The sequence below is a fragment of the Artemia sp. Qi Xiang Cuo genome, chromosome 11 (genome assembly GCF_049724085.1).
Source record: "Artemia sp. Qi Xiang Cuo chromosome 11, ASM4972408v1, whole genome shotgun sequence".
Lineage (NCBI taxonomy): Eukaryota > Metazoa > Arthropoda > Branchiopoda > Anostraca > Artemiidae > Artemia > Artemia sp. Qi Xiang Cuo.
Window position 1 is genome coordinate 67,953,245 of NC_142804.1, and position 27,285 is coordinate 67,980,529.

A 27,285-nucleotide genomic window follows, 5' to 3' on the forward strand; every position below is an offset into this window, starting at 1 on the left:
TTCAGAAAGAAACGAGCCATCTGAAGAAATTATGGAGCCCAGGTAGGTGAACCTTTGGACAACTTCGATTCTAGTGGTGCTATCCAGGCTAACTGAAGGATTGGCAGCAGGGGAGGATGGGTCTATGGCCATAATTTTCGTTTTAGTCCAGTTTATCTGCAGTCCTACTTTTGCAGCCTCTTCTCGTAGGATTCGAAGCCCTTCCAACAACTGCTCCATGGAGTCCGCCAGAATGGCCAAGTCATCGGCAAAATCAGCATCTGTAATGACACGATCTCCAAACTTGAGTCCAAAGCTGAGACGTGAAGTAGTCCTTGTCATAACGTAGTCTATGATGACATTGAAGAGCTCTTGGGCAACTGCACATCCTTGGCGCACTCCTGTCGTGATTTGGAAGAACGGGCTGCGGCAGCCGTTCAATTGAACACAGCTATCCGTCACATGGTTTAGAGCTTTTAAGAGTCTGCAGTATTTCTCAGGGAGGCCTGTCGATTCTAGAATCCGCCAAAGAGCTTCTCGGTCCACTGAGTCAAACGCAGCACGGAAGTCGACGAAGGTAAAAAAAAGCTTTTTGTCAGAACTCCGTGGCTTTTTCTATGATTTGTCAGATCGTAAAAATCTGTTCGATTGGTTGAACGGTCCGACATAAAACCAGCTTGCTCCGGTCGCCGGATTTTACGAATGATATTTCGACATCGATCTAGCAGGACCATTGAGAAAAGTTTTCCCGGGACAGACAGTAGGGTTATTCCACGGTAGATCGAGCAGTCGCTTCTAGAAACTATCCTCTTCCATAAAGGGATAATGACACCCTTCCACCCATTTTCGGAAAAAATCTTGGGTTACCAGATTGTAGAGAACAAGGTATGAAGAAACAGGAGCATAACAGGACCTGCATATTTTAGCATGTCCGAACTCAGGCCACAGATACCGGCAGCTTTATTGTTCTTGAGCCTTTTTACTGCATTTCCAATTTCTGAGGGAAAAACCTTATTGGGACCACTTTTATTTCTAGTCATGATTAACGATATTGTTAGGGATTTCCCCAAAGGTGGAAATACGTGGATGACTTGTCGATCCTTGACGTTTGTCACAGGAATACTAAAAGTGACCCCCTCGAAATCCTCACCCACATTTGGGATGAAGCTAAGAACCTAAATATGAAAGTACATTCCACCAAATCAAATATAATGACGATAATTCTTTTGAAATCCACTCCTGCTTTTCTTGACCCTATCCCACCCGAAATGCTTGTGAAATAGGTTAAACTCCTTGGTATCACAATTTCAAATAATCTTAAATGGGACATGCATGTTTCTAATATTGTTAAACAAGCAAACGTTTCATTATCGATGTTAAAAATTTTAAACAAATTTAATTGCCCTAAGATGCAGTCCCTCCATGTTTATTTATCATTTATCAGGCCGCTATTAGAATATGCATCTCCAGTCTAGCATGCACATCTTTCAAGCAAACTTAGTGAAAAAATCGACTCGGTCCAAAACCGTTTGCTCAAGATCATCTACAAAAAGAACAAAAGACCGTACTCCGTCTTCATTAAATCCTCAGGTATTGCTACGTTATAAGAAAGGAGAATAAAAATTTGTTTGCTCTTTGTTAAGTCTACAAAAGAAAAATCTTCTGCTGAGGACACTTTTTCGTATGTACATAATCACATTAGTCCCCATCTCCCCCGCTGAGCGTCCTTGATAATCCCAATGTATTCTCCTATTCAGGCCATTACTGAGGGGTACCGAAAATTTTTTTTTGCTTTACTATGGCACACCTAAATAATCCCTGAACTATGGTCTGTACCAAATTTAACTCCTCCGTCCCTTATTTTAGTTATTGTGTATGTTAACAATAATCAAGTGTCATTTTTTCTCTCTTTATCTTTGTCACTTTTATTTTTTCTTTTATTCACAATTATTCATGTTAAATTTCTCTTCTTACCTCTAACCTTAAATTTGTTTTTCAGTTTATTTGTATTTATTTCTTTCATTGTAAATATTCCTTTCGACAGATTGTTTGTATTGGTTTTAGGTGGTTTTTTTATATTTTGTGTATTTGACCTTGAACACGATTTCACCAATGTTTTTATTCTTGACTGTGGTTTCCTGTTATCCCCCACTCCTTCTTCCTATATTTTTCTGTTTATAGCACATTCATTTGTTATAATCTTATCAAACACTTTTATGCTTGATTGGTGTTTCTTTTCTTGTTACATTATTTGTTTCTGATTTTGCTTTGTCTATTTCTTTTTGACATATGAAGCGAATTCAGCTCTATTAGAGCTTGTGATAGCCTTTGGAAAATAAATATTATCTTATCTTATCCTAACCAGTAGAAGTAAAACGAATAAAACATTTGATATAGATTATAATAAAATTTGAAAATGAAAGTAATTTAAAAAAAAGTTAATGTTAAATTGTGAATTATTTTGTTTAGAATAAAATGAAACCCATAAAGCTTCTTGTCAAAGACTCGAGGATACCTGAATGACAGTGACTATTTGCATCCTATTTGGATATATTGCACCAGATATCCCCTGTTGGATAACACAAAGGACCAGTAATAGATATTGTGTGGTGTCCACATAATAACAACATTATTGCAAACGCATCAGAAGATTGTCTTGTCAAAATTTGGCAAATTCCTGATTTTGTAAATTTTTTCACTGTCAAATTGAAATATTATACCCATTTTTGTATATTTTCATTACGTTTTAATTGTAAACAGAAAGGTAGTGGGGTCTAATAAACTATATACCTAACAACAATACAAGGTTTTATTGTTTTTAATTCAATAATAAAAGGTTTTATTAAAAGGTATTTGGTTTTAATTCTTACAATATTTTTGGCTTTTATTAATTTTTATACATCTTTTATTTTTTTTTTTAATTTTTTTTTTTTTTTACATTAACATTGACTTTCCGCGTTTTATTTGTCGGTTTGTTCTTAGGCACTCGCATTGATTATATTTTTTCGTTTCACGCTGAAGAAGAGAGGCGTTTGTCCCCTCGAAGTATTCGCTCTGTTGTGTTTTTTCAGCATTTTCATTTGGCCTTTAAAAACCCCATTTTTGCTCGTTTTTCTTTCTTTATCTGTAGTCTTTCCTGCTGCCACAAGATGGAAAATTATAACTCAACGAATCTAAAATTGCTGTCTGGTGCAACAAACCGAAAATTCTTAAACAGGGTGGCGGGATGCTACGATCTTTCAAATATTAATCAGTTTCTTCAGAAAATAAATTCAGGAAATAAGCAATCTTTCCGAAGATTCAGCAATTTTGAATTGTTGACGCAATCAAATGTTTTATGCACATCTACAGAGCAAGCGTAAACAAACACAGAAAACAACCAATAGCATTCAATATCAGCAAGTAGAACAAAATGGCAATCTCTGAAAAGCGTTTCGTTAAAGTGAGCTGATTGGTGCTTGTTCGAAGATTAAATTCCAGTCGAACGTTATTGGCTGTAAATTATTCGCACAATCAGAATAATACTTTCCATCCCAAAGTATAATTTATTCATTAATAAATTGTATACATACTTTCTTATAAATCACCTAGTATGTGTGTTGTCAAGATGGTTTTCTATACTTCTCAAATTATTGACTTGTTTTGCTTTTCAATTTTCGTTGGTTTTTATCTTCTTCTTTTTTTTTTTACCACGAAATGCGAATTCGACTTGATCTCCATCACTATTGGCTCTTAAAAGGGATCCAGAACTTCCAATTTCAACCAAATGAGCCACTTCTAAAGCTTATACAGTCATCCCTTTCATAAAAACCTTAAATGCCGCAGGGGCATAACTTACAACCCTTGTCCTCAGGCTCTGGTGGTTTGTATCAACCTCAAAAGCCTTGTTGTATGATATTTGGACTATTTTGAATAAAAGGACTGTCACAAAATATCTATTGGTTACATCACAGGAAAACACGACGTGTTTGTGTGTGTGTGGGGGGGGGGGGGTAGCTGCTCTCTGATCACTTTGACTATTAAAACGACACTAGACGTTATGATTACCAATCTAATGAGTCCCCTCCAAAGGATATACGACCACCCTTTTCATAAGAACGTTATATGTCCCAAGGGCATAACTTACAACCCTTTCTCTCAGAGCTGTAGGGGGGTGGGGGTGGGGGTGTATTCCTCACTGAAACCAATCTAATGAGCCACCCTCCGAAGTTTATATGACCCCACTGAACAATGCGTTGAACAAAATGGCTATCTCAAAATTTTGATTGGAAGTGTTTGGGGAAATGAGGGGCGTAGAAGGGGTCATTTGCTCTCTGATCACTTTCAACTAATAAAAAGGCACTAGTCCTCTGAATTTCCAATTGAATGAGCCCTTGCTGAAGCTTCTACGAGAACACTTTCTATAAAAACCTTATATGCCCCAAGGGCATAACTTTCAACCCTTGTCCTGAGGGCTACGAGGGGGGGGGGATTGCGATACTCAAAGACATAATTTCCAGACCTTTCAACTACGTTGAACAAACTGGCCATATCAAAATGTTAATTCGAAGTGTTTGGGGAAATGATGGGCGTGAGGGGAGGGGGGATTCTCCCTCCCTTTACTTTTGAATATTAAAAAGGGCAATAGCCCTCTCAATTTCCAATCAAATGAGCCCTTCTTGAAATTTTTATGACAACGCTTTCTGTGAAAACCTTTTATGCCCCCAGGGCCTAACTTACAAACTTAGCCCTGAGGGCTGTGGGGGGAGGGGGGGTGTCATACTCAAAGACATAAATTCCAGACCCTTCGAGTAAGTTCAACAAATGGCTATATCAAAATGTTGATCGGAAGTCTTTGGGGAAATGATGGGCGTGGAGGGGGGGGGGCGTTCGCCCTCCAATCACTTTTGACTATTGATAAGGGCCCTAGCCCTCTATACCCAATTGAATGAACCCTTTTTGAAGTTTCTACGACAATGTTTTCTATAAAAAAAACAAAAACTTATATGCCCCCAGGCCATAACTTACAACCTTTGCCCTGGGGGCTGCGGGGAGTTTGTCATCCTCAAAGACCTACTTTCCAGAATTTTCAACTACGTTGAACGAAATGGCTATTTCAAAATTTTGATTGGATTTGTTTTGGGAAACGGTGGGCGTGAGAGGGGGGTTAGTTGCCCTCCAAAAACTTTCGACTATTAAAAAGGGCACTAGCCGTCTGAATTTCCCATCCAATGAGCCCTTTTTGAAGTTTATACGACAACACTTTCTATAAAAAACCTTATGTGCTCCAAGGGCATAACTTACAACCCTTGGGAGTGGGTGGGTTGTCATCCTCAAAGACATAATTTCAAGACCTTTCAACTACACAGACCTGAATAAAATGGCCATATCAAAATGTTGATCGGAAGTGTTTGGGGAAGTGATGGGCATTGGGGGGTGTGGGGTTGATTATCCCTTCGGTTACTTTCGACTATTAAAAAGGCAATAGCCCTCTCAATTTCCAACCGAATGAGCCCTTTTTGAAGGTTTTACGCCAACGCATTCTATAACAACCTTATATGCTCCCAGGGTATAACTTACAAGCTTAGCCCGGAGGGCTGTGGGGGGGGGGGATGCTGTCATCCTCAAAGACATAATTTCTGGACCTTTCAACTACGTTGAACAAAATGGCTATTTCAAAATTTTGATAGCATGCATTTGGGGAAATGACGGGCGTGAGAGGAGGGCCGGTTGCCCTCCAATCACTTTCGACTATTAAAAAGGGCACTAGCCCTTTCAATTTCCAATCGAAAGAGCCCTTTTCGAACTTTCTACGACAACCCTTTCTATAAAAAAAAACTTATATGCCCCCAGGGCATAACTTACAACCCTTGCCCTGAGGGCTGTGGGGGGTTGTCACCCTCAAAGATCTACTTTCCAGAACTTTCAACTACGTTGAACAAAATGGCTATCAAAATTTTGATTGGATGTGTTTGGGGAAACGGTGGGCGTGAGAGGGGGGTTAGTTGCCCTCCAATAACTTCCGACTATTAAAAAGGGCATAAGCCCTTTCCATTTCCAATCGAATGAACCCTTTTCGAAGTTTCTACGACAAATCCTTCGATACGAAGTGCCCTGGTCTAAAACCAAAAAAAAAAAAAAAAAAAATATAATAAATAATACAGTGTGCCGACGTCGTTCTTTAGCGCTATTGCGCTGCCTATGATTTACTCTATCTTACCAAAATTTTCAAATTTGAAAGCCTACATCAGTGACATTAGCAGACAAGATAAATGTTAATTTATGAAAACACTTACCGGTATTCCAAAATGTTCTGTAACTCCTTTTCCAGTCGATCCAAGAACACCAAAAGAAACACTTTCTTCCAAAAACAGCCGAATTTTGTATTTACTTTTCAGCTCAATCAGTTCTGCTAGTTTACAAATATCACCCGTGTTTAAATATATTCCTTCAACTACAATAAATTTTCTCACAGCTTTCTTCTTTAGCTTCTGTAAAAAGAAAAAAAATATATATAATATCAGCTGGGTTTTTTATATGCTATCGCGTGCGACTTAATATTACAGTGATTAATTATTATAATAAATTAATATTATAACAATAGAAAACCAACAGGTTTTACCCCCAAAGCGTGACTTCGAGCCCCCCCTCCGTGCCATTTCCAATTATTTCGTCGTCAAAAGTCATTGCAGTTGTGCCTTCGTCTGACTGTACGTTTACCGAACATGTTGATAAGCTTAAAATCCGTCAACACGTCATTCCAAATTCTTAATACAATTAGAAAAAAAACAAGTTTTTTCTACTGAAAGTAAAGAGCAACATTAAAACTTCAAACGAACAGAAATTACTCCGTACATGAAGGAGACTGTCCCCTCATCATTACCCCTCTCTTCACGCTAAAATTGTTTAAAACTTTTGAAGAAGGTTCTGATTCTAATTACACGGTTCTTGCGTTTCAGGAATCATTCTTAAAGAATTTAGACAAAAGGCCGAACTTTAGCGTAAAGAGCAGGATATAGAGGAGGGGACAGTCCACCTCATACAAGGATTAATTACTGTTCGTTTTAGGTTTTAATGTTGCTCCTTACTTCCAGTAGAAAAAACCTGTTTTTTTTAAATAACTTCTGGCCGTTTTCAAATAATCCCAGGAAATCCGCCCCTCCCTTCCGTGGAAAATCCCCCCAAGAAGATTTCCACCATAGAAAGTTCCTCCCACGTAAAATTCTTCCGCCGAAAAATTACCCCCGGACAATTCCATCCTCACTGCCAATTTGGGTGTTAATATGTAGTGTTAGTTTTTTTCCCAGTTAACGGGCCTTTGGGCCCTTTGGAATTTTTTGGATTGTTGAGTTTTTTTTATATTTATTGAATAAAAGAACTTGAACTTGTTCGGAGAATATACTGTTGAATATACTAAATCAATATAATTCTAGGTTAAGACCAGATTATGACTAGCTTATGACCAAAAAATGCAAGGCCAATCATAATGTATAAAAGCAATCATAGTAGCATATGCTTTTGCAGAACCGACTGACGGAGATATTGTGGCTAGGATGATTTTAATTGCAGCTGTAGGAACAAATAGACAGCGTTCCAGGTAAAATATGGCATTTTTATTAGGGAACTTTTATGCCCAGGTTGGTTGAAATAGAGATGGGTGGTATCCTGGCCTAGATAAATTTGGCGGACATGTCTTTTGTTTTTACTACTTGTGTTGACAAGTCGGAGCTATGAAACTATGAAATATAGTTTTTTTTTCACAATTTCATTGGCGGATTTACCTTCTTGTTAGTCTCTAAAATGCTAAATAGAAATGCGGTGTTATAAAAATACTTCTTGAATGATTTAATTGAAACAAGTTATGCTTTACAGCTCGGGTGATCTCTCTTCAAGGGATAATTTTATAAATACTTATGCTTTTCTGCTAAGTAAACAATATAAAAGGTTCATATCATTCAAAAAAAATCTAGCAAGGGAGTGATTTTATTTTCGCAAGAGGTGCCAAAACTGTCTATCTTACTTAATTAAGACTGCAACTCGAATACAGTGCGCTTATTTGGAGTCCGTTCATCCAGAAAACCAGCAGCTTATACGACGAAACTAAGCTATTCAGAAGAGAGCAGTAGCAGTCATCACTGGAGTTCGAAAAGTAGATTATTTCCAAATACTGAAAAATCTCAGGCTGCAATAATTACGAGATAGACTTATTACGAGATAGATAATTCAGTGAATAGATAATAGTAGATAGATAATGCGAGATAGAATAATTACGAGATAGATAATGCATTGACTAGATAATACGAATAGATAAAAATAGATAGATAATACGAGATAGGATAATTACGAGATATATAATGCAGTGAATGCCCATACTAGGTCAAAGCTGAAAACAGACCCCATGAAACTGAATACAAATCATTATCGAACCTCGTTCGTCCCTTATTTTGTGGAAGTGTTCAAGAAGTCGTAACAATTTATTATATGTATATGTATTCATTTATTTATTATATGATTTATTATATTATTATATAATATAACAATATAATATACATAACAATATGTATATTCATATGTATATTTGAATTGGATGTATATTTCGTTTTGTCATATGTATATATCGTTCCTTTTTCCTTTTATGCATGTATCGTTCCGATTTATTATATGTATATATCGATTTATTATATATATACATCGTTCCTTTTCTTTCAATACTGCGTAAATTAGCCTTTTACTGAAGTGTATGTCTAGATAAACCTAAGTTTAATTCTTATCCTCGTAATTTCCTATATTATGCATGAAATCGTCCTAGTACGAATTGGACGATTCGCCTATATTGTTTTTTTACGAATTGACTCTACACTGAAATAAACTCCCACCTATCTGCCTTTCCTTCCAGAAAAAAGCCAAGATCTGCCTGACGCAAGATTCTAGGCCATTTCTTGCAATGTAAATTATAGAAAAATTAAGATCTTCACGGTTGCTCAGTGGTAATCAAACAACCCAAGTTTTTGCAAGAAAAGTTAAGAGCAAATTCAAAACTTGAAACGAGCTAAAATTGGCTTATACAAGCTAATGTCATTCGGCCGCTGTCAGTACTTTATCCTTTCCAAAATCATTAGAAAAATAGTATGATTAGTAGCTGGACTAGTATGATTAGTGTGATTAAAAATATGATTAGTACATGACTAGTATCAGCACAATAAAAGTAATACTAGTATGATTAAAGATAGTATGACTAGCAGCTTTGGGTGATTAAGCAGCTAGACATAACAATTAGCCAGTTTGGGTTAGGTCAGGTTTACGCAAAAAGCAGCAACAATCCTTCTTCCTAATGCTAGACAACGGTCGTAAGACAAGGTAATTCGTAAGTCTTATGTATTTACGTAACTTACCAAGTTAACAGCCTTTTGAGTTTCCTTCAGGTGAATACCTATGAAAATTTGGATAAAAAATTTAAATATTATGAAGGTGCATTCGCCTTGCGGCTGAGACGGTAGCCACGTCTCAGCCGTTTCCTACGATATAAAAAAGACTTGATCATAGAATTTTTATTCGATATGTTCAGCTGCACCATCCCATTGATAAAAGGTAACATTGTCAAATTTTTAAATAAAATTGGTATCGGGATGGCTTGGGGAGTCGAAATTAATTGGGCAATTTTATTCTTTAACAGAGTCTGGTATTAATTTTTAATTGATTAATTTGGCTTTTTAGAATTTCTAGTACTTTTTTTATTTAGAAAAGTTGAATTTTAAACTTGGTTTAAATGTAAACTGGACCAAGACCCAAATACTGCCTGTGGAAAAGACACCATGCAGCCCCCTGACAACTATAGAAGTAGGCATGTGGCCAAGACGTTGAGGCAGTCAAGCAGTTCACCTATCTTGGTTCAATTGTTTGCTCAAACGGAAATCTAGATACAGAGATGTGGTAAGGGTGGCAAAGGCGAACGCCGTTTTCGGCCGCCTATTGAGAACAATATTCCACAAACCCCAGATCAGCCGTCTCACGAAAACTTGTATCTATTCTGCCTCGGTAGCAAGTGTTGTGTTGTACTCGTCAGAGACTTGGCCTTTGACTCAGTCGCAGATGATGAAGGTTGATGCTGTCCAGACAAAACACCTGTGCACAATTGAAGACGTTAGGTGGCACGACAGGGTACGGAACATGGATGTCCTCCGGTCCTTTAAATTACCACCCCTGTCCAAGGACCTTGAGTCCCGCTCGCTGCGATGGTACGGTCATTTACTTCATCTACCCACTGAAACACCTGCTCGACTTATATTTGACTTCGATCCAACTGCAAACGGCTGGAAACGCCCCAGAGGTAGACCACGTATGAAATGGGCGGATATCATCCGCGACCGATTCACAGCGTGGGGAATTGACCTCAGCGAAACGACTATCCTCGCCCAAAACAGGCACTCTGGAGACGACTAACGGCGCTGACGTCTGGTTCCCTCTACCCTGGCGACGCTGCCGAGCAAGAGCTTTAAGTCAAGTTAGTCAAGTTATTACTTGCAGCTGATTTTCAAAAGAACTTATTTACTTCGTCACTGAGCCCTTTAAATATACAGAAGAAGCTTCGGCAAAACCCAACCCACAAATTTTATATCCGTAAAACTCAGCCCAGTTGAAATATTTCTTTCTCCTGTCCAAAAGATCGTGTTTACGACAAATAAAAGCGTCATGTGCATGTGTTACTGTGAATGTCCGAAACCTGTTTAATGTCGACATTAACCGGTGAATATCTGGAATTTCCTTTTTCTTTAGTGCGATTCGATCAGTTTTTCAAATCAGTTTTTCCGGTCTTATGCAAGCTTTGATGGTAAAAGTTAAAGTTAGGTTAGGTTGGGTTAGGTTATAAATCTCAGATATGGGTTAAAAACCTAACCCAACCTAGCTTGTCACCATCAAACCTTGCATAAAACTGAAAAAGTTGACTGGCAGCACTAACTAAATCCAAGGAGAAAAATACTATTTTCGAATATTCACCGGTGGATGTCGACATTCACCAATTTCGGACATTCGGTAACATATACACTGGTAAAAAGTACTATTAGTTCTGCTATACTATGTACTTTACAACAGTACTATGTACTAGTATTATAATATATATATATATATATATATATATATATATATATATATATATATATATATATATATATATATATATATATATATATTAAAAATATCGTGCTATTATTATGTTTTTGAAGGAATCTTTATTAATTCTTTCCTAACGTATTAACTGGATTCACGCGCTCCAAAACATCTTATGCAAGCGAACATTGATTCACTTCAGTTTCGGATCAAAGATAAAATTTCGTTTCTCTGGCCGGAAAAATTTTCTTTAAAATGAACGAAAGCTTCCGGTCAATAAATTAGTAAAAATAAATTCTTTTTTAGATGGGCACTCAAACGAGATTTTTTTTTTTTTTTTTTTTTTTAATTTAGACTTCATTTTAAATGAGACACATCAAGCGGAATGGACATATCAGGATTACTTAGTCATTTTAATTGACAAAATCTAAAGGTGAAGGTTGGGTAACGAGAAGATCGATCACGTGGATAGGTTAACTTATCTCGTTGGTACTATTCGTAGAGACGGTGGGTGCAGTGAAGTTGGTAAAATTAGACTAGACAAGGCTCGGTGAATTTTTTCACAGTTGAAAAAAGTTTGAAAGAACAGAAAGATGAGTCTCCAAACCAAGACTAGAATATTGGAAGCCATAGTGTTTACAGTGGTCAAGTATGGTTCTGAAGCGTGGGTGCTCCGAAAAATTGTTTTGGGCATCTGTCTTACTGACCGTATTTCAAACAATAAGCTGGGCGAAAAATATGGTTCAGTCCCGCTTTCTAGGGCTATAACGAGAGGAAGGTTGAGAGGACTAGGACACATTCTGCGGATGAAGGATGACAAATTGCCAAAGATAGTCCTAGTCAGCAAACCACCTAAAGTCAAACGAAAAGCAGTCCATCTCCGAATGGGATAAAAGGATATCGTAAGGAAAGATTTAAAGGGAATTGGAACTTCTTTGGAGGGTGTAAAGAGGGAGTCTTGGAAGAGATTGGCGTGGAGGAGGAGCATGCGTAGTTGTGTTGTCCTCAGGCAGGTTGGTGCTGCGATGTTGTTAGCAGTAGTGGTATTATTTTCTGTCATAATTTTGGCTGAGATAAACGACATACTTTTGAAATGAGTGTGGTTGTTCAGTCACAACAAGAAAAGTCATGGGCTAACGCCGCCCATGGGTTGGAGGTTCAATATGACAGAGCTAAAGACTAAAGAAAAAAATTATATGTAAAACCTGTGACTCCTTCTCAATCTGCTTCTGAATCACTCGCTCTAAGTCTTCCATGTCATTGTGGTTGAAGTAGTAAACGTCACTTCTAGATGCTTCAACACTTTTCTGCACAGGAAAAGACACACCAGAATCTCTAAAGAAAATAATATATTGAATTCAGAACCATACGCAGTATTTTAACGAGTGGGGAGGGAGTGGAGATACTGGTTGGGAGTCCAACCAAAAAAAGATCTTTTGAACATCTTTCGTTCTACCTAATCCTATCTCAAACTATGTAACGCAACTCGCCCCCTCGAGGGGTCATGATCCTACAAATTTAAATAATTTTTAATAAAGAATATTCTATTTATCAATTAACAGATTTTATCAGCTGTAAATCCAAAATGAAAACAAAACTTCAAAAGACAAATAACCATCCATCAATCAATAAATGATGAAGCCTCTACTAATATAACAGATAAGTTGAATCACTATTATTTATTCAGAGGGTTGCGTGGTGATTGACTTTATTTTCTTTTTTGGGGGGGGGGGAGGGTATAGATTAAAAGGTTAAGAAACGATGCTTTGAACATCGCATATCTTAAATTTTAGAAGAATTTGCATAATTAGATTGGAACAAGCCAGGCAAGATCCCTGGTTACAGCCTTGATTGCAATATTGATTAAGACGTTTAGTTTTTTTTCAATTAACTAGCACAAATACTGATCACCTGAATACACACCTATCACCATACAAAACATTGAAAATATATCAAAACTTAAAAAAGAAAACATTAGATAAGATGACACCATGGGTATAACAAGAGTTAAAAAAAACTCAATTGTCAAATTGATAAAAAAAATTCATTAGTTATCAAACAGCTTGTGGTAACGAACTGTAAGTAAGGAGCGACCCGGATAAATAGTAACCGAAACTCTAAAAAATAGAATTTTGATAGCAACAGCCGGTTTATATAAAAAAAACCGGCTAATTATGCTGATTTTAAATATATAAGTTTCATTAAATTTAGTCTTACCGATTAAAGGCTACGAGCCTGAGAAAATTTGCCAGATTTTCGAAAAAAGGAGGAAATACCCCCTGAAAGTATTAGAATCTTAATGAAAATCAAACCATCAGATTCAGCCTATCAGAAAACCGGACTGCAGTGGTTTCAAGGTCCTATCTGCAAAAATGTGGAATTTGTATTTTTTGCCAGAAGAAAGATCACGGATGCGTGTTTATTTGTTTTTTTTTCCAGGGGTGATCGTATCGACCCATTTAAAGCCTTTTTAAGTGGCCAAAAATAGCAGGGCGCTGGGTCGTATCGACCCAGCACCCTTTTTAAGCGACCAAAAAGATTGGAGGGCAATCTGGCCTCCTCCCCACCCCTTTTTTTCCAGAAGTCATCCGATCAAAATTTTGAGATAGACATTTTGCTCGTCATAGTTGAAAGGCCCACTAACAATACCTTTGGATTTAACATGACCCCCCCTCCACCGCCCCAGGGGAAAGGTCTTTAAGTCATATAATTTGCCTATTTTTTACACATAGTATTTGTTATTGTGAAGTATGAATACATTTTCGGGTGGAGGGGGCGAGGTTTTTGCTGAGGATTTTTCCATGGGGGAACTTTTTATGGGGAGGGAATATTCCAGGGGGTGACCTTGTCAGGGGAAATTATAAACTGGGAGAATTTGTCAGAATTTCTATACAAGATTCTTTTTAAATGTCTTGCTTTCTCTTTTCCGTCTCAATTTTACGCGTAGGTTGTCCGGGGTAATTGGGTAATTACCTTTAAAATAATTAAGGGTAATTGTCCGGGGTTACATTTGTACCGGGATTGAATTGTTTAGAGGATATTTCCGTGGGGAGGGGTATTTCTACGTGGAGGTGGGGCTAGATTTTTTGGCATTACTTAAAAACGATCAGAAATTAAATTTAAAAAACACAAGTTTTTTCAACTGAAAGTAAGGAGCAACATTAAAACTCAAAATGAACAGAAATTATTACGTGTATGAAGGGGATTGCCCCCTCCTCAATTCCTCGCTCTTTACGCTAAAGTTTGAATTTTATCCCACTTCTTTAAGAACGACTCCTGAAACACAAGGGTCGTTTAATTAGAACAATAACAAGCTTTTTTAAAAGTGCTCAAAAACTTTAGCGTAAAGAGCAAGGTGTTCAGGAGCAGGCAATCCCCTTCATACACGTAATAATTTCTGTTCGTTTTAAGTTTTAAGGTTGCTCCTTACTTTCAGTTGAAAAAACTTGTTTTTTTTTAAATTTAATAAAACGTCAAATATAATGCCAAGTATACAAAACATAAGGATAATGCATGTAACATAAAACAAGTTCAAAAACCTTGATAGAAACATACAAAGGAATAAACATGGGAAGCTGTAAACACAACAAACAAAGAGAAAACGAGTGGGATGTATTTTCGGTCTTTTCAATTATGTAGTAGACGAATATAAGCGGCGTGTTTGGGATTAAAACTGGAGCAGGATGAGACGCAGGTGCACGCCAAAATTTGCAGGAAAAATTTCTTGGGGGAAAAACATTTGTGGTGCGAGGATATAGCACTACTTTCTTAAGAAACAGAAACAAAACCTGATGTTTCTGCACTTAAGTCTGTATAACTTCGCTTTTTTAGTAGAAGGGAGTATGGAACTTTACCCCCATTATATATGATTCGCAGCCCAATCTCGTAAAGAATTGAGTTGCAACTCCAAGGCTAGTAATAAAATTAGACAGTCATTGAGTATAAAGGCAAATGAAGGGTCATTTCATCAGTATATTGAACCAGCTAGTGAAATAAGTAAGTAGGTGCAGAGGACGAATGAAAAGGAAGTGTCAACATTTCTAAAGTTCTGGATTTCTGGAATGAAGAATAACTCAGCAGGATCAGATTTTTTATCCTGCATGTCTTGAAAGAAATTTTCCCAGTTATTAAGGATCAACTTGTTGAACATATTGATGGATGTTTTAAAGATGGAGTTTTCCCTCAGCCGTTTAAAAGTGCAAAAATAGTGCCAATTTTGAAGACCGAGAAGATCCTAGAAGATCCTATGGACCGATTCTACTGCTTTCCTATTATAGCTAGAATAATGAAGAAGATTTTATGCAGAAGGATTGAGACATTCCTAGAGAAGAAAGGTTTTTTCTTTAAGAACCAATTTGGTTTCAGAGAGAAACATTCTACAGAGCATGCAGTGCAATTTCTAACAGCGTTGGTTAATGACAGCCTTGACAAACATCTTAAAGTTATAACAGTATTTAGGACATTTTAAAGGCATTTGATTCTGTCGAGAATGAAATTCTATTTTGTAAATTGGATAATGCTGGCACGAGAGGAAGAGCTTTGAATCTGTTGAGGTCTTATCTAGGTGAAATGAAATTACATTTGGATGATGGAAATCAAGCTACACAAGAATATGATGTTGAGTCTGGAGTCCCATAGGGATCTCCCCTTGGTCCACTATTATTTGCCATTTATATTAATGATCTTTTTTCCCTCTTAAGATTTCATTGAGTTAATCAATTTTATTCTTGATAGTAAACCCTACATTCTATTTCTATAGCATAAACGAAAAATGACTTCACGAAAATCCTCACTATCAAGATAATGGTTTCTTGGAATGAAACGCGTTGTGGAGGGTGAAGAGGGAAGAAAAGCGCCCACGCTCCACCCATTTAGAAAAAGAGATCAAAATCAGCTTGTAGGTAGCGTTTGCATTTAAAGGGCTAATGATTGAGGAATCATCACCATAAAGGTTTATTTTATTTCAGACTACATGTGGACCATCATAAATCCAGAAATTAAGCAATGTTGGCCAGAGCAGAGTACCTTGTGGAACTCCACTTATGACTGTAGCAGTTTCAGAAAAAGAGACTGGAATCTGTCACCATGAACCTTGACCACTTGTTTCCTATTTTTCAAAAGGCCTTTACCTGGCTGGTTGTGACTGAATCATTACCAATAGTATTTAATTTATTTTCAGTCTTCTGTGACACACTTTATCAAAAGCCTTGGAAAAGTTGAAACACAAGATCTACAATCACTCCTTTAACAACAAGTTCAATTACATGTTCGCAAGCGTCCAGGAAGTCTGTTTCTGTCAATTTCTTTTGTCTAAAGCCATGCTGATTTGGGATGAGTAGCTCATTAGATTCAAGGTCCTTAATTACAGCTGAATTCACAAGACTTTCCAACACTTTACCCAGGGCTGATGTTATACCGATTGGTCTATAGTCCTTGGCCACATCCTTATTACCCCCTTCGGGAATATGTGTAATATGTGCAAGTCTTCAGTCATCTACATCTGGTACCACTGAGTTGTCTAGTGAACTTAGGAATAGTTAGTAGGAGTTAATAGCTAATAGCTTAGAGCAGTGTTCTCAAACTGTGGTACGCCTACCCCTTGGGGGTATGCAAAAGTTTTTAGGGGGTACGCGGCCGGCCATCAACAAAATAAAAAAACTCTTTAACTCTAGGACTTAAAATTTTATTTATATTTTTGCTACAGTTTACTTACTACCGATAACTGTGAAGGGTACCTAAAATGTTTTGTGGGTAAAAAGGGGTACACTGTCTAAATAAGTTTGAGAACCACTGCCTTAGAGAAAGGAGAGCATCGTGTTCAGAAGGAAGAAGTGTTTCGAATATCAATTAAGCAAGACACTTGTGCATAATGCAAAAATTACTGACAACACATTTGCAAAACATACTCTTTGAAAACAACGTACACTTCTTTTGTAAAAGGTGCAAAAATACAACCGTTTAAACAGGAATCTTCAAACAAGTCAAACTGAATATTTTGTTTTTCTCATTAATTTTTTATATATTTGGAAGGAATGGATTAAAAACCGGTGTTGAAGATGTGTTTACACGTTAGACATATATATCCAAATTGTTTTTTGTATCTATATTGAAGTAAAAAAAAAAGAATTCGTGGAGGCTTGAACAGTACAGTTTGTGTCAGAGTGAAAAAAGAAAAACTGTCTGGAAAATCTATTTTCTGGATTTTCTGGAATCTAATTTCTAATATCTGGAAAATACCTTTGGACACCATCAAGCAAAGAGCGAACTACAGCCCATATAAACAGAAAATTTCAAAATGTGCTTTGAATAAAACTGTCTAGTGACAAAAACCTTTCGTTTTACGACAATTCACGAATGATAATTATTACATAGGTTTATCTTAATGCTCGTGTATAGGCATAGAAACGACTGCGCCACTGCGTGGTAGTGTGACCGTTGAAGCCGGGAAGTAAAATAAATAGGCCACCGATGGTTTTAACCAGAAGCTTATATGACAATTCGATATTAAGATGGTTCGAATGATTTTTGGTTTCGAACAGAATGACCCATAATCAAAACAAATTGAGATTCAAATTAAAATCAAATAAAGGGAGCATTCACCATAACACTACTTTGAATCCACAGGAGTAGCACTGGCTATAATAGAATACCCACAGAAAGAGTCACAATGGAACACTTCTACAACTCTAAGAAATTGTAAAGCTTTACTTCAGCGGCTGGGGATTGGTGTAAAATGCTAGTGTGATATAGAAAATACTCGCCAGGTAATTGGGATACTTCTTCAGCCCTGAGAAAATTGAGAGCTTTACTTCACCGGCTGAGAACTGGTGTAAGATGCTGGTGTAATATAATAAATACCTACCAGATAATTGGGCTACTTCTTCAGCCTTGAGAAAATTGAAAGCTTTACTTCAGTGGCTGGGGACTGGTGTAAAATGCTGGTGGCTGCTATTGTAAAATACTGCGAAGGCATACTTGTCCACAGAGGGAATTGAAGAGAGAACTTATCATCCTCAATTTCGACACTCAAAATCTCACCTTGCGGGGGAGATATGTAACTTCCTTCAGTGTACATTTTACTTAACTTTGGGCAAAAAATAAAGATACGAGATTTATACAATAAAAAATATACAAAAGTAAAAAAAAATAACAAAAGTAAGGTCAATTATTCAATATGGTTAAAATTAAATAAAATGAACTTACACAAATATGACATCACCACGTTTCGAATACGCAGGAATGGCACTGGCTATAGCTGAATACCCATAAGAATAGTGAATTACTTCTTCAACCCCAAGAAATTCAGCCAACTTTTTTTCAAGGTCCAAATGTGCCTCTAAAAAAGTACATTAAAAAAAACTGTGTTGAAAGAAGCACATTCCTAATACCAGACTAGAGTATGCAGAAAGAAAAATAGAAAATGAAAAAGATATCCTCGTTCAGCTGTAGAACTTCAAAGGGCATTTTATTAAATGGGTAAATTTCACTGGAAAGCCAATACTATTATAAATAATTAGTTGTTTCTAGCAAAATAGATTTTTTTCATCCACGATATTACAATTCAATTTTTATGTAGTAAAGTTTAATCAATTTTAAATTAATTTCAATTTTAAATTAACTTAAGAACTGCTTAATCTAATGTAGCCTATAGGCATAGAAACGACTGCGCCACTGCGTGGTAGTGTGACCGTTGAAGCCGGGAAGTAAAATAAATAGGCCATCGATAGTTTTAACCAGAAGCTTATCTGACCATTCGATATTAAAATGGTTCGAATGGTTTTTGGTTTCGACCAGAATGACCCATAATCAAAACAAAATGAGTCAAATTAAAATTAAATCAAGGGAGCATTCACCATAACATTGCTTTGAATCCAGGGGAGTAGCACTGGCTATAATAGAATACCCACAGGAACAGTCACAGTGGAACACTTCTACAACTCTAAGAAATTGTAAAGCTTTGCTTCAGCAGCTGGGGACTCGTGTAAAATGCTGGTGTGATATAGAAAATACTCGCCGGGTAATTGGGCTACTTCTTCAGTCTTCAGAAAACTGAAAGCTTTACTTCAACGGCTGAAAACTGGTGTAAGATGCTGGTGTGATACAAAATCTAATGTTTTAAACATTAAAACTTAATCTAATGTTTTAAACAGTTTTTGTGCATTAAAGTGCGACATAAATAAATAAAGTATCACATTATGCATTAACGTGTCACATAAGAAAATGGTATGAAAGCAGCATATTTTGGGAACATAGGAATATTGAAATTTCGTGTTTATAGGCCTAATTAAGGCTTAACGACTTTTGCCCAAATGTGATTTTAAAGAAAATCAGAACTAAAAAAGCTGCATAGGCAACAGACGTTGCGATAAAATATACAAAAAAAAAATTAATCAAGATGCATTGAGAGAAGCTCGTGTAAGAAAATATAAAAAAAAATTATCCAAATAGCTATTTCCACTTAGCAGCAGTAACTCAAAAGGAATTAGGTCAAACGACATAAACTTTTATAGGAGTACCTGTGTATGTCTCGGTTGGCTTGGTTCTGCGGTGAGTTGTTAGTAGTAGTTGTAGTAATCAGAAAAAAGGAAGGGGAAGGGAGATACGGTAGTGACAAAACTACTGAAGTAGCGTTGGGTGCAGTTGTTCAAAAGGAGTGTTGTTGCACAACGCGAATTTTACGGGAGAAAAGTGGATCTCAGATTATTTGATCGTTATTGATCGCTGAAAGTTACACCGTTAGTTGACCGTCATAAGGTTTTCGTAGGCGTTAAAGATATGAAACCAAAACATATTTGATATCAGAAGTTCATTTTCTCAGCTAGTTTTGTGAATGAGAAAAAATAATATAAAATGTTTTAGAAAAGCAAAGGCTTCTAAATATTATAAGAACAAAATAAAATACGGACAATAAATTGGACAAACCAATAGAACTATTTAGTTTAAATGGGAGAAGGAGGTCATAACTAAAATTTTGAAAACATAGGAGCAGCCTCTTAGTATGACCAATTCTTTGTTTCTAACAGAATTGAGGTTCTTTTTTCATCAATTTAATTCAGTTTTTCTGTATTAAAGTTTGACAAGTTTAGATTATAAATAATTTAAAATTTCTCTGGAATCAAAATTTTCCTTAGCATCCAAATTAGAGCAATCCAATTTTGACATGTTTTATTTTTAACGTTTCGAGTTTAAACATACTCTAGTTTTAATTAAGAATTAACATAAAAAACTTAAACTAAAATTTCAAGGTTTTAAGCAATTTTGATATATTAAGGCCGAAATGTTGTATTTACATGCATTTATTTAGAAAAATCGTAAAATCTACAACATTTACACATACACACACTTCTAAGTAGCATACTTGTAATTAAAACAATTTACGGGCTACTGGTAGGCCTACCTCAAAACAAGGTTTAGAGTCCAACTTATATTTTGATAAAATTCAAAAAAAAGCATAAATTATTACTAGATATTTTCTATATTTACAATTCCGACTATAAAAACGCAGCAAATAATTTTTTATTCCCCGTTAGTAGATATTATCAGTGAACCACCTACCCCCCCCCCCAACAAAAGAAGCTCTTGGAATCGTAGAGTTTCGCTTCGGAATCACAGTTACAGCAAAAGCTGCAGCCTAAAAACAAATTAATGAATATTTTAAAAAGAGACTGAAAGGCCTAAAAATTGCATCGGATCGAAAAAATAGTATACTATCGGAGCCCGTTGTCGATTATCCCTTCCTTCCTTTTCCTTTATCCTTCTTTTCTTTTCCTTTATCCTTCTTTATCTTTCTTGCTCTTTTTTTTTCGTCGCCTCTAGCTGGGCACTGGAATATCATAGAGATGTTTAGTGAGTCATGTAGAAGCTAGTTTTTATATCTACATGAATTTTTGATTTTTTTTTTTTAATTTGAGTTCATAGTACCGTCATAAAGTGCCATATGGCACACGAAAATAGCGTTTCGGGTGCAGTTTCTAGAGTAGAAAAGCTGGGAAGCATAAACAAGGTAACTTCATCATCTACGTGGTCGAAAATACTGACCTGAGGTTTACAGTCCCCCCTCTTGTATACCCCCTCCCCCTACCATCCCCTTTAAAAAAGGGTGAAATGATTAGCTGATAATGACATGGCTGGTGAACAAGCAATCATTTTACGTTTTTTTTCCAAATGTCTTCGTCACTTTTCTGACAATGCACTCCCCCCCACTAATGCTCCCAAGTATAACCCTAATAATATACTTTTCCGTTAATTGATTCTAGTTACACATCATGGGTTCTTTGATAAAACAAGTTTCTGCAGTCTCGAATCGATGAAATATAGTTTCTCCTGTAACTGATTGCGATAATGGATGAAAATATAATATGAAATGATTTTAACAGTGGTTAATTATCTAAGGAAAAATGATAATCTGAATAATAGAAAGATGCTACACATTATTCAATAAGAATTTTATTGTTATAGTGTTTTCTTTTAGTTTTGTATACATCCACGGACTATATCTGGGGCCATCAGGGGGTGGGAGTTTCGTTCTTAAAAAAGCAGCCATGATATTTGGAAAGAGCGCAAAATAAAGAATCTAGTGATGCCATTTTTATTTATTTAGGACGCTTCCTACAGAAAAAAAGCAATTTTAAAAGAAAAACAGTTTTTCTGATGCAAGTAAACAGCGAAGTTGAAACTTATAACTACTTCGCAGTTAATACAGCATATATAAAAAAAACTGTGTCAAATAAACTTGCTCGTTATATATCCCTATATCTTTTTAAATTCTGAAAAACTTGTGCTTTACTGAAAACACAAAGGACACCCATCAAAACAGGACTAGAAGCAAAAAAAATCCTCAAGTGGCCTGTATGAAAATAAAAGAATAATTCATAAAGCTCTCATAAGTCTTTTGGTAGCCATGAATCAAGTCTTTTGGATAGCCATGAATAAATTTGACTACATGATTTTAACTCTTGAAGAAACTCAAGAAAACTTATTGTTCAATAAACGCTAGTTTTTCAGAATTCTACAAATATAGAGAACTGTTACGAGCTATTTTATTTGCAACAGTTTTTGAAGAATATGTTGCACAATCTGCGAAGCAGTAATTTTTTCTTTTTTTTTAAGTTTCAAATTCGTTCTTCACCTTCATCAGGAAAACTTCGTTTTTTATTAAATTAATATAAAGAAACGCTTACCATTTAGATTATAGATTGCATGCCAATAGATCGTGCTGATACATTACTTTATTCTCTTTTTCTTTTGTCGCAAACCAAAACTCAGAGCTGAACTGTGATGGCAAATAGAACCAAAATAATAAATACCAGTAGTCTCACAGAAACTTCCTGGCCCACAAGTCCCCCTCCCCTTCCCCATTCTTCCTCGTACGTTCTCTTTTACTTATTCATATCAACCAATGCTAATGATAGAGGCGGTAAATAGACCAAAATAATAAATAATAGTTCTACAGATACCACAACACTCCTCCCCCTCCTTCTTTTTTCCAAACGTTGCGTCCTTATATATTCATGTTGCTCAAAGCTAATAGAAGAGGCGACGCACTACACGAAACTAAAATTTACAGCAGTTCCACGGCAACGTCTTGGACCTTAGGGCCCACTTCCTTCTTTTTTTTCGTAAATATACCTATTTTTATTTATATTGCTCAAAGCTGCTGTGAGAGCTAGTGAATAAAATCAAAATAATGAGTTCCTGTAGCTCCATGTAACCTTTCTGACTCCGGGCCCATCCCCCCTTTCTCCCACGCGCGTTTGCCTTTTGGTTTAATCTACTCGACGTTACTGTAAGAGGAGGTAAAAAATAGTAATAATAATAATAATAATAATAATAATAATAAATAATAACAATAATAATATACAATAATAATATATAATAATAATATAATAATAATAATATAATAATAATAATAAATAATATATCCATAATAAATGATAATAAATAATAAAAATAATAAAAATAAATAAATACCAGTTGTTCCATAGAAGCCTCTTGGACCACAAGACCCAACACCATACTGTTTAATTCCTTGTATAATTTCTCCATCGACCTTTTTACTTTCTGAGAGTCCAAGATAATTGTGTGATGCAAGATTAAGACACTGTTTAGAATTAACTATGATCTCTTTCCCAATTCGGCCATCTACAACTGGTGTATTGATAACGTTTAGATCGGGTACGAAATCTTGGGGGACAATTGGCTCAGGTGTCCATTCATCAATAAGAGCTTCTTTTTCACTTTCTGTTAAGGCCTTTTCTTCTGATGGGTTTGAATTTTTCTTTAATAGTAGCCAAAGCACCCAAATAAATAGAACTCCTTCAATAAAGAGGTGATAGGTAGGAACCTAAAAATAGGATATTCATTCACTTAATTTTGAAGAACTTGGGTAGTTATACAAAATTTAAAAATTGTTTTGGACGCCTATACCTACAACAATTTTGAATGCAACTCCTTTCTTCAGAAATTTTACTGTTAAACCTAAAAATGGTTTGTAGATTCCGAATAAGGAAAATGAGCCCAAGCCAGCTAATGAAGAAAAGGGTATTACTACTCAAGCCTCGAAGGAGGATATTCAAATGAAGCCAAGTATTAAACTTGACATTGCTCCTCCGATTGACAATAGCAGGAGCGATGGTGTAAGTAGTAAAAATTATGAAGATATACCACCCGTTGACAGAAACAATTAGTGGCGTAGATTGTAGTAATGTAAATCCGTTGCCAGTAGATGTTTAAAACTAAGCGATGATGAAACAATAAAAACAAAATATATGGAGCGTCTCAAGAACATTTCGAAAGAAGAATTAGTAGCTCAGCCCAGAATCAGCCAAAAAAAGTGTAGAATTGAAGGCCCTTCCAGGTCCTGAAGTAACCAATGCCATTAAAAAAGAACAATAACTGTTTGCCAATCTTATAAACTTAGCTGAAGAAGCCAAAGCTACTCAACTTCAAACTTCTAAAGAGCTCAGGAAGAGGGTAGTTGACCATATAAAGGAACTATTCCAAGGTGTTATTTGTTAATGGAGAAACGACGAAATGCTTAGTGATCTTAATTCTCTAAAGAAGAGAATATACGATGCAGTTGTTAAAAAGGAGAAGCACGTGCTGTCATATCAGCTGCTGCAGCTGAAGCTTCCAAAAAAAACTTGACTTACTTTTGACTTAGGGCTCCTGCCACGTTGTGGGCGGCGTAGAGAGCGTTGTAACTCTACTCCTCCAGGCTGACCGGTTTGGTGCTTAGATCGGGGCCTCGTCAACAGCAATGCTGGCCATCTCCAGGAAATTATTGAGACTATCCTTCCATCTGGTCCGGCGCCTGCCTCTCGGACGGGACTAGCCATGAGGTTTTGGGTCGAAATCATAGATTATTCTTGCTGGGGTTGTAGTCGGCATACGTAGGAGGATGTCCAAATCACCTGAAAGTGCGCTGTACTATCTGGACGGAGAACGGCACTTGGGAGGTGAGCGTAAGTAACCTTGCGTTGCTAAAAAAATATCCCACCGAAGTCCTTCAATCCGACGGAGCTGTTTCTTCTGGCAGACGTCTATCGTATTGAGGGTTGTCAACTTAAGGGGCCGTGTTTCTGCTGCATAGAGCAGGACCGAGCTTACCGATGCGTTATAGATCCGCATCTTCGTGCGCCTAGAGGTGCATTTATATGCACTATAAAAGTGCATTTCCTCCTACATGTATTGCCTGCTTCCAATGACTCAAAGGCCCTCGATGCTGCACTATTAACAGTTAAAGCCATATGCATGGTGTCTGCTACCATGTTCATTAGTGTTGATTCAGATACCGACAAAATTTTGACTCCTTGTTCATCTTCTAAGAAAGAATTACCAGCTATTGAGTGGATCACAAGTATAATACCGATAATACGTGGATTATGCAAGGGTGGTGCCGATTTTACTGTGGCCACTGGCATTGTCAACGGTAGCTGTGTAAATCGAGCTGTTGACTTTGCTAACCATTTTTCCAAATGAGGTTGAAATAGATGCAATTTCCTAATTTTTGTGTTGCCCGAAAATAAACGACTTCAAATCTTCTAAATGTGCATCTCTCCATTAAGAGGGCCAAACTTCAAATAAAAACAATTCAACAGAAATACACATTAACCATCAAGATTTAATTCAAGTAGCTGTCACATACCTTGAATGTAAGTTAATTGAATTAAACTATTAAAAGAGGCACTTTGAAATGGGTTTTGATTATTTTAGCTGATGCAATATAAAAAAAGAGACAGGTCCTTGAAATCAACGTGAAAATCAAACCAGATGCAAAGAATCAAGAATCTCATGTTCAAGATCGATCAAACCGTCCTTTTTCTTTTTTCTTCCTGCTCAGAAGCGGCAATTAAGAGTAAAGACAGCTAGGCATGAAATACCACAAATGAGCAGCCAATGACACAAAAAGTATTACGATCATTACCAGGCATAGTTAATTAAAAGTATATTTTCAAAATTTTTAGTCATTTTAAGGTTTAACCATCATAACCAGTGATAAAAAAAAATCATATTAAACTGCTATCATAGCCTAGGCCAAACTAAGACCTTCCAGGGCCTTGGGCTAGTGAAATTTTGGGACCTCTCTAGATAAATCATATTTTTCCGAAATGATGAAGTAAAAATTTAATGGACTCCATATCTAGGACCTAATGTAAGGGAACAAAAAATCAAGTTTTCACCCAACGGTGTGTAAACTCTACCTTTTATTGACTTTATTTTATCCCTGCGTTTTTATTTCCTTCAGAAATATTTTATTTTTTTAGCTCTATTCAAAAACTACCACTAAGTGCAGGACAAAAGCTTAGAAAATTGTGCTTTTAAAGCTGCAAAACTTATATTTACTGCCTTTTATTCAGCTTAAATTGTTTTCCCTTGCCCAAACGTCCCCTCACTCCCGTTTTCTCAGTGTAGACCCAATTACGATCAGAATAAAGAACATCAAGAGTCAGAGGTCTACATATAATGTGTATTTTTACAAAAGAGAAAACTCATACCGTACTTTGTTTCTACTGTCTATTGATTGTCTATACTTTGTTTCTATTGATTTTACTTTGTTTCTACCGAATTAAAAATTGTTGCTATTTTTTCTGTCTGAATTTGCCACATAAGATTTGTTATGTCTAACTTCGCCACATAATACTGTACAGGAAACAAACCTAAGCAAGTTCTGAGGTTTGATGAAAGACCATTGTTTTAGGGTATATGAGAAGGCGGGGTCATGATTTCTCTAGCTTTTTTATTTATTAAATAAATTAAATTGTTTTATTTTTTTGGTTTGATAGATTTATGATGAGAGGTACCAATTGGTTTTTTATTTGATTTTTTAGTCGGTCCTTGTTTTAATTTTGGTGTTTTGTTGTCATTACCTTTCATAAGTTAATTTATATATAGGCCAATAGTGTGATTATTTACCTAAACAAGCTTTGCTTCAGGTTTTTTTATATTTATTGTTAATGAATAAACCCTTTTTTTCTTCAAAATAAAAAAAAAACACTACCATAATAAGAATACAGAACTTAAATATTAAAACAGAAGTGTATTGAATTAATGAGTTAGTTTCATAAGAAAAAAAATGTTAAATAGCAAAAAAACATTTCCCCACTATAGAAATTTGACAAAAATACCTGTTGAAACAAAAAGAATATGTTCATTTTGTAGCACCTGACTGCAGATCACTTACAGATTTTGCTTCTTGAAGGGGTCTGAAAAAATATACTTCAATAAATCAAATTCCAAAAATTAAATAAAAAAAAATAAACTAAAATAAAAAAAAGCAAAGTCCAATCTGAGGACTGACTTGAAGCAAAAAGAAACTAAGCCTTAAATTGGCTTATTGATATTGTAATAGCAACACGTTGTCAACACGTTAAATATTACAGGACTCAAGATTGTAACCTGTCTCAATCCTTGAATCAGGCATATAGGCCTACTTAGAACACACTTATTGAGCTTAAATCTTACGTAACTGTAACTATACCAGTAAGATAGTTGGGCAACAACATGGGGCATTGCACAAAAAAAATTAAAGGGTCAAAAATACTTTCAAATGAACGACTGGATCAAAATCTGCCAAAATATCTACACTGACTAAATATCTACAAAATATATCTGAAGCCTTAGCTTTATAAAGAATAAACTTTGAAAGGTGGTGAGCAAAACGCACAATTCAAATGTTTACAGAAACCAAATTGTATATAGTCTCAAACACATTAACTTATT

At 36.0% G+C, this 27,285-nt stretch overlaps 1 protein-coding gene across 3 annotated transcripts in view; it reads right to left on the reverse strand.

Annotated features, from left to right (window-relative positions):
* The window catches only part of LOC148947271 (serine palmitoyltransferase 1-like), a 79,216-nt gene that overhangs the window by 39,627 nt on the left and 12,304 nt on the right, over window positions 1–27,285 (reverse strand). For all 3 annotated transcript variants that reach the window (XM_089096971.1, XM_089096970.1, XM_089096972.1), the window contains exons 2-6: window positions 26,691–26,768; window positions 23,035–23,407; window positions 18,268–18,400; window positions 12,270–12,399; window positions 6,255–6,449 (exon numbers count right to left, since the gene is read on the reverse strand). In XM_089096971.1, the coding sequence (XP_088953097.1) occupies window positions 6,255–6,449; window positions 12,270–12,399; window positions 18,268–18,400; window positions 23,035–23,407; window positions 26,691–26,717 (858 nt within the window). In that variant the 5' untranslated portion in view covers window positions 26,718–26,768. The remainder of the gene's footprint in view (window positions 1–6,254; window positions 6,450–12,269; window positions 12,400–18,267; window positions 18,401–23,034; window positions 23,408–26,690; window positions 26,769–27,285) is intronic.